This window comes from Dendropsophus ebraccatus, chromosome 5, assembly GCF_027789765.1.
Source record: "Dendropsophus ebraccatus isolate aDenEbr1 chromosome 5, aDenEbr1.pat, whole genome shotgun sequence".
Taxonomy (NCBI): domain Eukaryota; kingdom Metazoa; phylum Chordata; class Amphibia; order Anura; family Hylidae; genus Dendropsophus; species Dendropsophus ebraccatus.
The window spans coordinates 31,357,650-31,375,363 of NC_091458.1; the positions used below are offsets into that span (position 1 = coordinate 31,357,650).

The 17,714-nt window shown below is 43.5% G+C and overlaps 1 protein-coding gene across 1 annotated transcript in view; it reads right to left on the reverse strand.

Annotated features, from left to right (window-relative positions):
* Positions 1-2,614: 2,614 nt before the first annotated feature.
* RDX (radixin) overlaps positions 2,615-17,714 on the reverse strand; it is a 64,013-nt gene continuing 48,913 nt past the window's right edge. The window contains exons 10-14 of the mRNA XM_069969769.1: positions 15,755-15,885; positions 13,688-13,848; positions 12,698-12,790; positions 7,824-8,081; positions 2,615-5,008 (exon numbers count right to left, since the gene is read on the reverse strand). Coding sequence (XP_069825870.1) covers positions 4,844-5,008; positions 7,824-8,081; positions 12,698-12,790; positions 13,688-13,848; positions 15,755-15,885 — 808 coding nt within the window. The 3' untranslated portion in view covers positions 2,615-4,843. The remainder of the gene's footprint in view (positions 5,009-7,823; positions 8,082-12,697; positions 12,791-13,687; positions 13,849-15,754; positions 15,886-17,714) is intronic.

Sequence of the window (17,714 nt, forward strand, 5' to 3'; positions counted from 1 at the left end):
GCTGACAGATTTACTTGAAAGCTGTGAAATGTTTTTTGTTTTTTTTTTTAACATGGGATTTTCTTTTCTTTTACTTGAATGTATCCATTGTCTAACTTACTAGTAACTCGGACAGACCCTATACCCTATAATTCACTGGGATCCATCAACCGCTGTTTAGATCTATTGTACAGCATATTTGGCACAATGTATTGGCTTCTGTTGTGAACAGAAACTTATACACAGTTTTATTTATATTTTTATTGGTTAATTTTATTTAGTGTACGGCGCAATGTATACAACAGCGCCCACTGCATATCGTCTATCGACCATATATTCCAGCAGATTTTTTTTTTTTCCTCTAAGCCAGACAACCCCTTTAAGCACAGGCTCCAACATTAGTAAGTACAATGTGTCATTGTTGTGCTGTATCTGATAATATATGATGTGTTATGTGTATAAACGCCTGAGAACATATGGTCCGTTCTGGCACTTACTCTAAGTGTCTGCTATGAATAAACATATTTACTGCATTTAGGCAACAGCTGCCATTGAAGATCCAGCAAATATCTTTAAAGTGGCCCTCCGATTCCTGACCCACCGGACATGATAGGATAGTGCTGGCTGGAATGTACATTTGCGGGGGGGGGGGGCAGTTCTGTGATTATAGGTTTAATGTATATGGTTCATATTCTAATCACTGGGACACGACAGTCTATGGGTGCTGTACGGTGACTATTTGTTGACTCACCCTCCTACTGCAACTGAGCATGTGTGACCAGCAAACTAAACTACAGGTCATAACTAAGGAATCCAAACTATTCGGCATTTGACTCCCTGAGCCTGAAGAAGATGGACGCAGCCCAAGGGCGGCCTGGTAAACACGGATACAGCCACAGGCACAACAGAACAGCACATACATCTAAGATGCTCTCTTCCATTACTGCACATAGCACATGCTAAGCCCCACCCCTCTTCCTGTGATCTGTCTTGCAGTCTCTAATACTAAGAATAGACTTTTAAACAATAGGGAGCAGTAGATTTCTGGTAGTGGAGACACCTTGTGGCTAAGCCATTAGGGCTTTTAAGGAGTCATTTCTGGTAATAACAATTGAGTTTAGCAATAGAGGCCTTGTGTTAGTGTCCTTGTGTCCAGAGAAATACATGTGCATAAGGTGGTCACCTTCCTACCCCCACCATAAAGTCTGTACACATAATACATTTATATTCTCTCCGCATTTAGCTGCTTTGTCCTGCAATAGTGTTAATCACTCATTGTCTTAGTAGCGTATCCACGCATTAGTTCAATAGTCATTAACAGGGCACCAACAAACATTCGCAATTTATAGTTAAAAGGAAAATTATCTATAATGTACATAATGTACCCTTAGGGCTGCAGGCTGAGGGGGTAAGGGCTTCCAGAGTATGTAAAAAAAAAAAAAAAAAAAAAATAGAAATACGACCACAGCATCTATCTAGCAGTGTTTATTAGAGCAGTGACTTGCAAGATGTGCTTACTGAGCATGTCCGCCTGCCCATGTCCTTCAGACCCGGGCTCCCTGGAGAGCACCAAATTCATCTGTGTATTCATTCTTAGGAGGCAGAAACTGTTGCTCAAGTCGGATCGCACAGCACTTGAATACCGCTGGCTGATGAAGTTGGATGCTGTCCTAGGGAATAAAGGCAATTGCCTATGGATGTATGCATGTTTTCTAGGACTCCCTAGAGCTGCAACTTCTTCAGCCACCGGTATACAAATGTCATGCTCGAGTTGCGCTTACTACACTTCCCACGTCAGAAGTCATCTTCCTGGATAAGTCAGTACGATTCCCAGCATGCATTGCTTTTCATCACTCCCCTCCCACAGCACTCCTGCTATAGAACAATTCTGTACACAGAATATTATTTCTCTACACAGACAGCGAATTTATAGAAGCAGCTGTATTCAATCCATGTCTGCCCCCAGTTCTGTGGCATTGTGCATCACCAGGAAGCAGGTTGTAAACACACCTCATTCTTCTCTAAATGCCCCAATAAAAGTATATGTATACGAGGAGGAGATGGTGATGTAGGCTATAAGGGCTGGTCATCCTGCCCCAGCCACTGACTGGCTGAGCGGCCAGTCCACAGGCTGGGTCATGACTAGAGATGAGCGAACTGGGTTCGGGTTCGAGTCTATCCAAACCCGAGTGTTCGGCATTTGATTAGCGGTGGCTGCTGAAGTTGGATAAAGCCCTAAGGCTATGTGGAAATCATAGATATAGTCATTGGCTGTATTCATGTTTTCCAGACAACCTTAGAGCTCTATCCAAGTTCAGCAGCCACCACTAATCAAATGCCGAAAGTTCGGGTTCGGAACGACTCGAACCCGAACCCAGTTTGCTCATCTCTAGTCGTGACATGTCAGCACTGGAGATTCCAGAGCCGAGCGAGGGTCCCAAGGCCGTTCCTGCCACTCACCATGGGCGTGGGGAGAGGTAGGTCCGTCCTGATCAAATTCCCCCTTGTTCCTGCCGGCTGCCAGATTTTGAAGTTGGCCGGACTTCTTCACTAAATGATCAGATACTGGGATAACCCTTTACATTTTCTAGATTATGAATAATAAACAGCCACAAAAACCATAAGAAATGTTCATTATAACTTTATTGTTAAACAACCTGGTTGAAAATAGTTGCAACTGTAGCTTTAATGTACAACAAAAAAAAGATGGAAAAAGATGGGAAAATAATCCTAAATTTACTGAAATGAAATGATGCTTCCTTAACCTTCCTCGGCTACAGACTGATCAATACTCCAAGTAGAGAGCGTCTGTACGATATGGATTCAATCTCTTCTCTTCGAGAAATCTTTAAAGCCATGTTCACGCTCTTGTGATCTTCACAGGAGCTTTTCCTATCTATAAAACTATTTGGGGGTTGCAATACTGCAACATATTGCTTGCTGGTTGGCCAGCGCTTTAGGTCCTTAGCAGGATTAAGTAACATCCAAAAGAAAAAAAAAAACAAAAAAACAGACTTAAGTGCCTGATAAATTCCCTTTTTAGATCATGGCCGCCTACACCTGGGTGGAGGGGCCACTCACTTGAATGAAAACTTCAAGTGCATTATGAAACCTGTCAGGTATTTCAGCCTCCTATACCTTGCACTACAAAACCCAGACGTCTGCTCATCATAAATAAACACACACCAGCGAGTGACCAGAAACCCAACACTGATAGTAAACTGGTAAAAGTTACAGCCTGCCGCACGGTCGTCCATAATATAATAAGTAACTATAAGAAGGACCCTATGCACATGCCTGGAAATACTATCTAAAGTCTCTGTGCACTGCAAACAAATGCCAACTCGGATACAGCAGTGTGTTAAGGCCTGTGCTAGATCTATGTACATGAAATGTAATGACAGCAGCCATATTTTGCACTAGCCCATATATATAGTGCAGGCTGATGGATACTTTGGCTATGTTCTGCCTCCAAACCAAGCCGACAGCCAATGCTGACCTGCCCTTGGCCCGACGTTTTAAGAGTCCAAGGGGTTGGGTTTGGCAGGAGTATTTAGTTAGGATATTGCAAATTTTGCAAACAAACATGGCAGTCTTCTTCTGGATAAATACCTTAAAGGGACATACGCCTCTACACGTGTCCATAGAAGACATGTTTTCTACTCTGATTACAAGTGCCATAGCACCAACTGGCACCTGGTGGAGCCGATGGGGATTACACTTCTTAAAGTAAAGCAGCTGAAATTGAGAGCCCTACATTACACTGATAATGTCGAGGTGTTAATGTCTCTAACATTATTATAATGCATCGGCGGACGTTTATAAAGCGTTTCATGAGAAGCTCTTCTCACTACTAAATTCACATTTATCAGACGGGAAAAAAAATTCACACATAGAATCAAGGACTGAGCAGCCTACAGCTAGCCTAGCACGATGGGAGTAGTTGTTCAGAGGCTGCTTAGTCCTTGTATACAGACACGATTACTAATTCAGGAGTGGGAGGGTGGGACGTTACAGAAAAAAAGGCGCATTATATGAATAACGGATTGTATATAGTGCTCGTCATGCCTAGAAGGTTAGTATTGGTATGGTTAGCAGTCTCCTATAAAATAATATGCTTGTATACTACTTTACAAACTAATATAGACAGCTTGTCAGTGAAAAGCAATAATTAAGGAAAAAAGTACAAAAAAACAACTCAAACTTGGGTAAATCTTAGTGAATAAAACATGTTGGTATTACGAGGACCAGTCGTCGTGTGTATGTGAGGTAGTAGTAGAAAGCCCACTCCCTAACACTAACCGCTTGTTATATAAGAAACAAACAACAAAAAAAAACTATATACTGCTAGTGTGCTAAACCAATTGTCAGGACATGGACCTTGATGTGTTCTAGAACATTTTAAGCAAAAAAAAAAAAAAAAAAAGACATAAAACGTTATGATGGGACGTAAAAATGACAAAAATCCCAAATTATCCAACAACAACAAAAACAACAAAAAAAAAGCCAGAATCACTCACTAAACTCTCCTGTCAGTTCTAGACTCAAAACTTGAAATGTCCTTTCAAAACTCAAAGCTTTATTAGCAGCTAACGTCTAATTTTGTAGGAAACTCTAATGGAAACAATATGAATTAGCGACATTGATATGGTGGTGTTACGGACTGAAATCAGACGCGACATCTTCAGCACTGCAGATAAAGCCCATTGGAAATCGTCTTGCTTAATCCTATCCTCCACAGTCAGACTGGTACAGGTGCTTTGGCAAGGGGTGGGGCACGCTCAGTCATCGATTCTTCAAAAGGCCTACTTTCTATGTTGTTGGTTCGGCATAGTGTAGAACAGTGTTAGCGGGCGAGGCCTCTTCACATTGCTTCAAACTCATCGATGCGCTGTTTTGTGTTTCCTTGTCGTATCTGGCGGAGTGTCTTGTACTTGTCGCGGCCTGCTTTCACGTTTTCGGCGTGGAGAACGTCGTTCTGAGTTTTCTTTGTTTCATCTCTTGCTTGCGCCAGCTCGGAACTTAGAGCCTGGGAATACAACGAGAGTGGTTTACATGTATATATACTGTATGTATGTATGTATGTATATATATATATATATATATATATATATATATATATATATATATATGGTTGTGGCAGTGTGCCTGGCTGTGGACTCCTAACCAGAGACAAGGAGTCTGGAGGAGAAGGAAGGGGGCAGGGCAGCATGGAGTCTTATCACCTTCTGCTGGGGAATTTATAGAGGACACTAGGTGTGGAGCAGGGGGCTGTAGGATATGCAGACCCCCACCCCCAACAGACTGGGCAGAAGAAAAAGAACTTAGAAGACAGAAGGGAGTTGATTGTGAGATAGTGAAGAAGCCAGGAGCTGCAGCTGTGGCCAGGTCCTGGGGCCCCAAGAACTCAGAAGATTTATGAGGAGAGAAGAGGAGCTGATGTGAGCACAGCACCCGGTGGGATGAAGAGGAAGAACTCCATGGGGACCTGAGGACTGATAGACTGTGTGGACTCTTGCTAAATCCGTATGGGTGGACTCTATTGGCATTGGATTACCTGCTTCATACAGTTGGATTCAATAAATTCTCCTCCTTTTCTATAAGTTGCTCCCTCCCTGTGTGTTCTCTGATAATCGCCCCGTCACAATATATATATTGTGGACATGTCACGGGAAAAGTGCTCGAGGGGGTGTACATCTCACCCAGGTTAATACGGAGTGTGAGATGGTAAGTCCAGGAGGCATCTGTGCTCAGCAGTGTTATGCTGCTGAGCTATTATTTATTATTGCCGGGCCTGGACTTACATGGAATGGCAGATAGGTTTTGGTAGTGGGATTTGCCATTCCCTCCCCCCGATCCAGGTCAGGTTTTGGGGTCAGGTGTCTCTGGCCCTAATCAAGCCTGACAGAGAAAAGCCCTGCAGAGGATCCTTGGTTTGCTCTCAGACAGGAGTGAACAGGCTGCATGGTGTGTTCGCTGGGAGCTGGGGCTTATGCACACCCTGCAATATTACCTGCCAAGTGAAGTGCCAGAGAGGTAACCTGCTGTATTAGTAAGCGCCCAGACGGGCAGGACTTTTTGTTTTGTTTATTCTCACTGCACGGTGTTGCTGTATTTATGTTGCTGGACCGTTTATGCTACAAATAAACACCCAAAGCTGTTTTATGAGCCCAAGTTTGCTGCCTGAACTGTGTCCAAACACACCATCCCCCGGGAAGATCCCTACAATATATATATATATATATATATATATATATATATATATATATATATATATATATGTGTGTGTGTGTGTGTGTGTGTGTGTGTGTGTGTGTGTGTGTGTGTGTGTGTGTGCACATTTGTTTGTGTACCAGCTGTTGAATGACTTCCAGTTGGTCAAAACCAAATCTCTCCCGTTCACTGCATACACATGAACGTTTGGCACAGCCATGGAGGGAAGTGGTGTAAGTCACAGCCAAAAACAGTTGTCCTCACCTGCCAGTACCACCTTGAAAGATGTACAGAACCCTATATGCTAGCACTAAAATCCTTTTGTAGGGTGGGTGAGGAGTAATGCCCCCCCCCTCAGCTGCCATCTTAACCATTTGGCAACCTTTTATATTGTGTCATATGGAAAGCCAAATGGGTGATAGAAGGTTCCTCCACCCTTTTCTCTATCCACTTAGATGCTGTGGTCCCTATGGATTACAGCATCTTGGAGATTAGATGGCCGTGATCCAAGTTATCTCTGATGCCACCCACTGATGGCAGATGTCAACTATTGGCTCTCCATACTCCCTAACCAGACATCTTTACCTACATGTACAGATGTTGAGAAGGGGTTAAAAACAGTCTGCTTCTTTTGACTTTAAACCTCCTATGCAGACCTATGTTTGACCTTGGTTGCAGCCTACAAACAATATTTAGTCTGATCCTGCAGTCATCATCCCTTTATATCCCTATATCTGTCATATATACACCACGTACATACAAGCAAAAAGTATGGCAATCAGCTAGTTGGTAGGTTAAATCTGCATATTGGGGGGTCAGATCTGATAGATGACCATAGATAGATTAATTACCAGCTGGCTGCTGTGGTGTCCAAGTGCCCAAATCAAAGTAATGCCACTGCAAACAAATAATAGAGGGAATCTCTGCCGCCCTCTGACAATTTAAACTACATTAAAGGGGTATTCCGCTCAGGTAAAATCTATGCTGAATCATCCCCCCATCCAGGAGACTGAAGACACAGAAAACTACATGTGAGCTGTTCACTCCATCTCCGCTCTGATCTTCCTTCTCCCTTTCAAGACTGATCATGCAAAAACTGTTAACGGCTGTCTCTGCACTCTGTAATGCCAGGAGGTCACCAGCAACTTGACCTCAGAGTGACTCTCCTGGCATTACAGAGTGCAGAGACAGTTCAGGGACACTGTTTACATGAGCAGTTTTGGAAGGGAGGGGGAAGGAGGATGATCAGAGCTGAGACAGAATGAAAAGCTCACACAGTTTTCTAAGTCTTCAGCAGAAAGCAGCAGGCTCAGAACTGGGGGAAGGAGACTAAAAAGAAAAGATAACAAGTATGGAACAATTTGCTAATGACCAGGAAGGAAGGGGGGGGGGGGGTGATTCAACATGTATTTTACCTGAGAGGAATACCCCTTTAGGGTGCATTCACACATACAAGATCCACAGCAAATCTGCAGCAGATTTGATGCAGTGTTAAGTTATTTAGAACAAATCTGCTGCGGATCCGCAGCATAAAATCGGCTGCGATACGGTGTGTGAAGCTACCCTTAATGTAATAAAGTCAGCGCGAAATACATTAACGTTAAAACAAAGGTCCAAATTATGTACGTTACCTGCAGCTGCTTCTTTACTCGCTCGTTCTTTTGTGTCTCGGTCAGTCTCTCCTCCTCGCTCCGATGATTGACCACCCCCTCGGAGGACAGTTCTGCGCTGGCCTCTGCGTTGTTCTCATCATGCTCGTCGTGCTCGTGCTCATTCTCTGCGTGTGCAGCAGGCGGTGGAGGGAGCGGCGGTGGAGGGGGTGGGGGAGCAGACATCACCGATTTCAGCTCTTCTTTGGTTTTTTCCAAATCTTCTTGTGCGGAATATGCCTGGGAGAGAAAGAGAGATGTCACAATCTGTGTATACTGCTTATGTGTTACAGGTAGGTAATTTTTGAGGACAAGGCTGAAGCATATCACTTCATATAGCTCAAGGCCCTCTGGAGAAATGTTATTCATAGTGTGTCCATCCATTTATTCACGTCCTTCCAAGTGTCATTTACAGCGACTATCATGAAAGTGTAAACTTGGGGTAGAGACAAGACGACAAGGACGCACATAACTACAAGAAACAATTAAATTGTACAGGATAACATTTTGGTCATTGAAATCCCTGCTCTTTCCAGGCTTAGGGGTCCAGGGGGCGGTCCTAATTAGTAACTAACGATTACCTATGAACGGCAGGACCGACTACTGGCCTTCAAAGCCCAAAATTTATATTTCAACTTCAAATGAATGATTTCACAATAAAACTATAGATCATTCTGCTCAGGCCATTCAGCTCTATAACATGCTGTCTGCAGAATGAAGAACAAATGTGAAAGGTTTCCTTTAAAGGAGAAGTCCGGCGTCGGCCATTTTTTTTTTCAAAAGAAGCGGAGAGGAGGTAGCTGCACATAACAGCATGCACCTACCACCCTGGCTGCAATGCAGGAATCCGCTGTTCCCTGCTTTGGTTCCGGTTCCCCGGCTGCTTCCTGGTCTAAGCAGGGACCTGGGTTGTAATATGTCAGACTTCCTCTGTCAGTCAGCGGCTGAGCGGGACAGGAGGTGGGACCCCACGGACCCCTGTGCTGGAGGTACATGGATGTTGTTATGTGCAGCCACCTCCTCCCCGGCTCCTTTGAAAAAATGGCCGACGCCAGACTTCTCCTTTAAGGCCTAAACTAAGTAGTGGCAGAGTACTTTAGGGTTATGTTGCAGCCATTACTGTAGAAACATAAAGGCCGAGACTCATGTTCTTAAAATGTTATTGGAAAGAAAAATGGCAGAAAGCTTTACAGAAGGGCAGGCAAACCCTAAATCTTCCACCGCTAAACCTCAGCCATAAGTCGTGGTTGTAGAAATGACATTCTATATAGTCTTAGGATTCAGCTCTAATATACAACACTCCAGTAGAGCTGGTTAAGGAGTTGTGCCAACACAGTGCCCCATGCATCCCCTCCTCACTGCAGTATACAATAAGCCACACACAAGGACGGAGAGACCAGGACACTACTGAATAAGAAAGAAAACCACAACAACAATACTGCAGTACATATGTCTATATATAAGACGCCCTTGACTATAAGACGCACCTCTGCTTTACACAACTGAAAACCTGGGACATAAATATTTAAATGTAATATAAACATAACATAATATACATGTTAATATAATATAAATGTTAATAAGCTCCTCTGGTGGTCTAAATCAGTAAAGGTGTTAAAGTAGTAAAGGGGTGAAATTATATTGAAATGACAGGGCCACTTTAAAACTCTCCATAACAGTACCCACACATACACATCTCTGCAGCAAGCACAATACACACTCAGCTCTGCTACATAAACATACCAACAGACATACCACTCTATAGACACACACACATCTGCTACAGCACCATACACAAAGAGCTCTGCTACATACACACAGACACACACTTCTGCTACATCACCATACATAAACAGCTCTGCTACATACACACACTTCTGCTACATCACCATAAACAGCTCTGCTACATACACAAACTTCTGCTACATCACCATACATAAACAGCTCTGCTACATACACACACTTCTGCTACATCATCATACATAGGCAGCTCTGATACACTTTTATAAAGATTGTCCCCACTTACAATATTTAAAGGGAGCCCTTCTACCAGTCATGTGACTAATCATCTGACTGTGACATCACTGAAGGTCCTGCAGGTCCTTCAGCTTCTTTGTTGGTGAGTCAACTATGGGCCTTTATTTGAGAAAATCTAAATGTGATTCCCATCACCTCCTGACTCCTCTCCTCAATTATCTCACTGATCGCTGTCTGTCAGGAGAAGGGAGAGGACTGTGCAGCTATCAGTCGCTGCACAGTTCACCCAGCGGCTGGGCACAACGCTGAATCAGCACTGTGCCGACCACTAAGGAGGCAGTCAGAGTGGTCTGTCACTGTTGGGCCGCCCTGTTTGCAGAATATAAGGTGCAGTCACTTTTTAGCAAGGTATTTACGTCTTATAAAGTGAAAAATACGGTACGTATATAATATGGCCGGCCTTTCTTTGCATGTTATGTTATGAAACAACAAGAAAGCAAACAGTGTGGCATTAAATTAGAAAAAGAAAAATCTTGAGGTTTGCTTGTTGTTATGTGACTGTCTGTCCCCAGTTAGATGGATCTAATAACCCGTTACTCAGGAGGACCCCTAAAGGACAATGAATAACTGGGTTTCCTCTGCTAAGCTTATGAAATGGCTGACACCTCGGACTTCCATAATTCTAATCGCTCTCTGAATCAGACCTGACACACAATGCAGGAATGAACTATGGAGAAAATGGCATTCTGTGCGGCACAATCAGGCGGCTGCGGAGAGGACTGATTGGAAATTACACTTCAAGAGGAGCTGAAATTAGTTGTAATTCTGAGTCATAGCTCCTGGTCTTCAGTACATTAGATTTAACACTGCAGAACGGACCTTTGCCTTGTATGGGCAGATCAATCAGAAGAAATCAGGAAAAATGCTACAAAGAAGAACTACTGAGGCCGCTTCACTGCTCTCTCTCCAGACCTTTCCATTGTTATAAGTCAGGTACCAGAAGAGCACTTTGGAGGAGGTGACCCCATACATTATACTGGTTTAGGGGTCGGTTCAGGCTTAGGTGGGGGTTGTCGGCTTAGAGTCGCACAGTCTGTTCAACAACGGACATTAAGGGATCCAGACGGCTCCCAAGTGACTCCAGCGGGGTCAGTCGGGTCCCTGTCCAGTGTCTGTATATTGTGCATATAGCAAAAAAAATTATTGCTTGCAGGGTTTTTCTGTCTGCTTAGATCATGCAAAATAAACAGGACTTGCAATTGAGTTCCCTGATGGAAGTGTGAAGCAAACCTTAAAGGGATTGGCCAGAATAAAACTATTTAGAGCCTATCCACAGCATACACTATCAATAGTTGATCACTGGGGGTCTGACACCCACCCACCTCCCCGCCCCTACTGATCAGCTATTCGCTGCCCGCACTACAATAAGAGCAGGGCCGGAAGCAGGTGGCTCTATTTCCTGTACAATGGTGATGTTGGTGTACTTGGCTCCTATTTACTTCTATCTAAGAAGAACATGGAGAGGAGACCAGTCCCAGAGATGCTGATTGATAGCATCCTCACAATGCTCCTCCCTCTTGTCCATTTCAGATGGATGCTATACATTCTCTTATCAAGCTGGCCCATTTAATTCTGTTGAGCAACAGGTCAGTGGACAGTCCAGTATTCTTACCAACACATGCAATGATTGTTCTCTTCTCAAGGTCCGGTAATCTCAGGTGCTGGTAATGGACTGATCATAGTAACTATCTGACTACACTCATCCAATTAAGCTCAATGTTTGGTCCATTTTCTGAACTATATCATTATCCAGGGTCTGTGGCCCTCCTGAGCCCACAAAATAAACATGTGCAATAGGCAAGTGAACCAAATTTAGTCACTCGGTGAAGTCAGTCCATTAAAACATAGATAGATAGATAAAGAAGCAAAGTGAGCAGCACAGCAGTAGAGGTCGGCGGTGCCAGCGGAGGGTCCTGACCAAGGATTCCAGCGATATATAACGGTAAACTCCACAGCACTCAGGTTCAAGGTGAACAAAAAGGTGAATTTATTTGTGCATAAATACAGCAATCCAGACGCAACGTTTCGGTGGCTTCACACCGCCATTTTCAAGCGGTGTGAAGCCACCGAAACGTTGCGTCTGGATTGCTGTATTTATGCACAAATAAATTCACCTTTTTGTTCACCTTGAACCTGAGTGCTGTGGAGTTTACCGTTATAGATAGATAGATAGATAGACCAAGATATCACACAACGGTCTTAAAGTGTACCTGTTGTTACAACTTTCAATATCTAAATAAGCAGTAGATGTGATTTAAAGCAGGTTTGCAATTTACATTCATTATTTTTTTTATTTTAGTTATCACGGAAAACCCAGCACTTCCTGTTTTCTGACTTTTTTTTTCTCCCCAGAATCTAAACACAGGAAGTTCAGTGTATCCCAGGCCATCTGAGCGCTCACAGAGAGAAGGCAGTCATGTGACTGATGGACACATTGAGCGGTGACTCTCTGTAATGGCCGGAATTCCTGTGTTTAGTTTGTTTTTTTCAACCAGCACAAGATTAAAAATCTTCCTTCAGGAGACTGGACCTGGATTTCTGGTAAGTACAGCTTTGTTTTACAGCATGATAACAACAAAAAATAATGAATGTATATTGCAAACTTGCTTTATATGACATATATTGTTGAGTTAGATTCTGAAAGTTATAACGACAGGGACACTAAGTAAACTGCAGTGAGGGTTCACTTGTGTAAATCATAGTAAAATTATAGAAAAACTAACAAGCTGCCATGTCCTTGCCTCTTTTACATTGCACTCTGCATACTCTCTCCAAAAAGTTTGACATTTTTGCATAAATGAATAATAAATTGCCCACACCTTTTGCTGCCACTCTGTAGCTTCTTCTTCCTTTTTCTTCTTTGCCTCCTCTAGTAAAGCGATCTTGGCTGTAAACTCTGCCAGTTCAGCTGCCTATAGTGGGGGGAAAAAAACAAAGGTAAAATAATTAATAAAAAAAATATGAAAAGGTCATTGAGTTGTTAGTCTTTTAGTTATCCTGCTGACAAAATGTTGCGACTACTCAGAGAAATCTGGAATGAGACCGTCCAACTTCATTCCAGTTTCATTCTAGACTTCTCCAGGGAATTAATACAACTTTTACAAGACTCAATGAATTGACATCGCACTAAATTTGGACTCTGTGAATTATCCCCATTGATCAGCTGTCATCTAACATTTGTTCACCATGATATACACAGAGAGGAGGATTGGAGCTGCTTTTTGCGTGTGAGGGTACTATTACACGGACCGATAATCGGCCCGATTTGGCCGATTACCATTCTGTGTAATAAAGACAACGAACAGCCGATGATCGTTGTCATCGGCTGATTGTTGATATAGGTTCAGACCTATAATTGTCGGCCACCGACCGCGCACCGCTACGCTTTAGCTTCAGAGTGGCCTGTCAGCTGACAGGCTGCTCAGCCAATCACAGGCCGGGACCGCCGCGGCCAGTGATTGGCTGAGTGGCCTGTCAGCTGAGACAGGCCACTCTGAAACTGGAGCGCACGGGACCCGGGGAGAAGCACAGAGGAAGAGGAGCCCTGCAACCTGGACAGGTAATGTATAACGTTTAAACAAGGGCTGCAAGGACATCGGTAACAAAGAGAGCCAAGTACATTGTGATTCAATGCTCTAATCATAAATAGTCAGAGCCTTGTTTTGGAATTATAGGGGGTCCGAGAGTCCTTGCAACCTGACAGGATAGGGGTTATTTTAACTCGAAATCCCCCTTTAATTGAACTATTGTTGAACCAACCACATGTGATAGCCCAGGACACCTCTTCCATTCTGGGATTCCAGTCTTACCAGCTGTTCTTGGTTTTTCATCTGGTCTGCAGCTTGTTGGGCCAGCGCCGCCTTGGCTTCTTCTGCAGACCGCCGCTCTTTCTCCAGACGCTCTGCCTCTTCTTTTGCCCTTTTCCTTTCTTGCTCTAACTCTAAAGCTCTTCGAGTCTGCTCTTCTAACTCTATGAACGCAAAAAACACAAAAGCCACATTCATACACAAAAGAACGATCACAGACCTTCAGTGCGGATTCTCCACTATTCTTACTAGTTTATTCACCGTTGTGCAATGAGTAAAATCTGTATTTCTGCCGCAAAATGCACAAAAAAAATTCTTTATGTAACATTTAGAAGTTTTAGTTCTACTTTCAGGGCTTTAAAGAAGCACTGCGTTTTTAATATGCCCGGGACTAAAGGTCCACCTTTCAAATTGTCCCATTGTATGCATGTTCTGATGCTGTCTGCACACTAGTGGCTGCCCACATGGCCTGGGCCTATAATATACAGCTTTGCTGCTGTAGACTAGAAGTCGCTCTTGCCAAAGTGTTTCTATGAGATGCTTAAGAAGTGTCTAATAGACATACAGTGGTACCTTGGTTTAAGAGTAACTTGGATTGAGAGCGTTTTGCAAGAAGAGCTAAGTTTTTCAAAATTGTAACTTGGTTTAACAGCTCCCTGTACTGGGTGAGAGTGGGAGTGGGGGAGGGGCATGGTCTGCATAGCGGGGTCTACAGCACTGTACTCTGACCCAGGAAGTCTCGCTCACCTTCCAAATCATAGCAGATCCACTTCAGGCTGGGGCTTACATCAGGGGACAGGACTGTGGAGGTAATCTCTCCATAGCTGTAACCACTCTCTCCCAGGACAGAGAGCGCTGCATGTATGTGCCCACATCTGCCCTGCTCATTCCTTCATGCTCCCTGCAGTCTCTGTCAGCCCTTGTGTTTCCCATCCTCTCCATTACTGTACAGTAACTTATAATATCACATATTTAGCTGTTTATAAATGTCTGCTTCATTTGTTTTACATGTTATTCAGAATAAAAAAAAATATTTTGGGAGTGTGGAACAAATTGTCTGCATTTCAATTATTTTTTTATGGGAAAATTTGCTTTGCTTTAAGAGTAGATTTGGATAACAAGCACGGTCCCGGAACGAATTATGCTTGTAATCCAAGGTACATAGGCCACAGTGACTTATGGTAAATAGTGTTTAGCGCACCTGACGAACTGTTCGGGTTCTGCAACGTTCTCCAGCCCTGAACACTCTCCCGGCATCTGGAGAAGTTGGAGCCCTGGAAGCCATAGACAGAGCCATAAGCTGTATCCACGTTTTCCTGGCAGCTCTAGGGCAGCATCCAACGTCTCCAGATGCCGGGAGTCAAATACAGAGTGCTTGGGTTTGTCGAACTCGAACAGTTTGGCAAGTTTGCTCAAAACTAATGGTGAATAGCACAGCACTGCAGATTACATCTTAGTGCTGGACATCCAAGAAAAAAAAAAAGTTCTTCTTTGAAGGGGCTTTCCAGGGTTAGAAAAATACCACCACTTTTGTCCTCCGTTTAGGTGTAGTTTTGCAGCTCCATTCCATTGAAGTGAATGGAGCTTAATTGTAATGACACGCACAACCTGGGGACAGGGGTGGCGCTGTTTTCTGCAGCAAAATATCTTTGATTTTGTTCTTTCCTGGATAACCCCTTGAAAGTAGTGTTCATAGGGCTCTGTTCAAACGTATAAAGCTTTTGTCAGGAATAATTGACACAATTGTCACTTCTGACATTTGACTTAAAAAAGTAAAAAAGTGTCGATTGGTGTGTGCCTGGGTCAGGGCTGCCTATTTACTAGAATAAGCTAGGCAAAGCTAAGCACCTTCTCATTCAGATTTGGATGTGTGACCGAGACCAAACAGCCATACACTTCTCCCCGAATGTTCTAGGATTCAGTGGGGGTCGGGACACCTAGACCCCCATCAAACTTCTGACATGTCTCTTCCACATGTTCCACGTGTTAAAGCGACAGGGACACTTTAAGAAACAAGGTCTTTCCTCCTGTTTGGTATACTGTGTTTTTATTACTAGACTTGTGTTATACCTTTTTGTGCCTTTAGCGTCTGTTCTTCAATCTGTCGGAGGCGTTCGATCAGTTCGTCTTTTTCTCGCTCTATTCGCTCTTTTTCCTTCTCCGCTATCTCCCTCCTCTTCTTTTCATTCTCTAGCTGAGCTCTAGACAAGAAGAAACAGGCGGCGTGAACTACACAAGGTGAAAGGATAATGGTAAGAACAAGTATTAATGATATGTTCTGACACCTGGCGCCCGATCACAGGAGGATCGGCTGTGCCGTCATGTCTGCGGAGGGCTCCTCATCGCCTCAGCTAAGTGCCAGGGCAAACACTCAGCATGCTGCTATTAGCTGGGCCACCAAGTACGCACAATGCAAAGAGCATCACACACACTTCTGTAGATGACATACTCTGTAAAGAATTTAAAGGAACAGTACAGAGAAATACATCACAGAACTTTTTAACCCTCACAAGTCTAGATAGTGCTTTCTAGAAGTCAACATATAACAGTAGACAGCTGTCAGTACAGACTATGGAGTCAGGCAGCGTTTCATAGAAAATTGTGCAAAACCTTGTCTCTAGTGCCACCTATAGGTAGCTAACTTGTAAATCAATATTTGACCCATATAAATCATCCTCCTTATGACAGAGAATTTGTCTGCATTCCTCTCCCCCCCCCCCCTTACAAACTGCAGTATATCCAATGGGAAAAGGTCTGTCTGTTTAGATGTGTTTTCATTTTATTGAAGCAATTATTACAGAAGTAAAACTTACATGCAATGCACTTCTTTTGGGCTTTTTCTAGCAAAAACAGCGCCACCCCTGTCCTCAGGTTGCGTGTGGTATTACTATTCAGCTCCATACATTTTAATAAATGGAGTGCCAAAATTCCACACCCAACCTGAGGAACGCAGCCATGATTTTCTAACACTGGATAACCCCTTTAAGCCCCTAAAAAAATACCTTACACCTACCTACTTAATCCTTCATACCAGGGGTAGGGAACCTTGGTTCTTGAGCTGTTGAAAAACTACAACTCCCATCATGCTAAAGCTTTGGCTGTCCAGGCATGATGGGAGTTGCAGTTTTGCAACAGCTCGAGAGCCATAGTTCCCTACCTCTGCAATATACACCATATATCAGTGTTATTAAACCTGTAGGCTTTTAGATCTTGAAAAACTACAACTCCCATCATGCCCTGACAGCTTGCAATAGCTGGAGAGCCACCAGTTGGGGAACGCTGCTCAATTCCGATTAATGTAAGACTAGCACACAATCCAGATCCTGCAACCTCCTAGCAGTTATGGCACTACAACTCTCAGCATGCCCGGCAGCTGCAGACTTTTACACATGTTGGACTTGCTATACACTACCATAGAGCTGAATGGTACATAGGATCTCAGAAGCAATACTCACTGTGTAGAATAGATCCCGCATCCAGCGCATCACATTACAGATGACCTGAAGCAGTTCATCCCTATAACATAATCTAGTGTAATCTGCTCATCTACGGCACAATATCTACACGGTGCTAATACTAAGTCTTACAGATACACAGGTACGTATGGCGGACAGTAAAGCATCTACACAACAAGCTAGAATATACAGTATTGAAGCCACTCTATACCAGAATCTTCATTCTTTAGAAGAGGAGGAAGGACTTGAAGGTCTTCCGTGCAGTGACTGCCAACCTGAGCCGTGTCTCCACCCCTGTCCTAATTCACTAAATCCTCTCATCCCACGTCCCCCACCCTCCCCTCATATGCCACACTGTGCCAAGAAAGCTATGACAGATGTGCCAAGCAAAAGCCAATATGAAGGCAAAGGAGGCAAAGAAGCGGTGTGTGGGGCAATGACGCAGGGGCTAGGGGACATCAATATAAAAAGTGCATTAAATTAGTATTAAATTGAGATTCTATAAAATTTGGATATCTGTATAACTATCTAAAAAACAACTTCTGGAAGAAGTCATATAGTTCTTCCCAACTCAC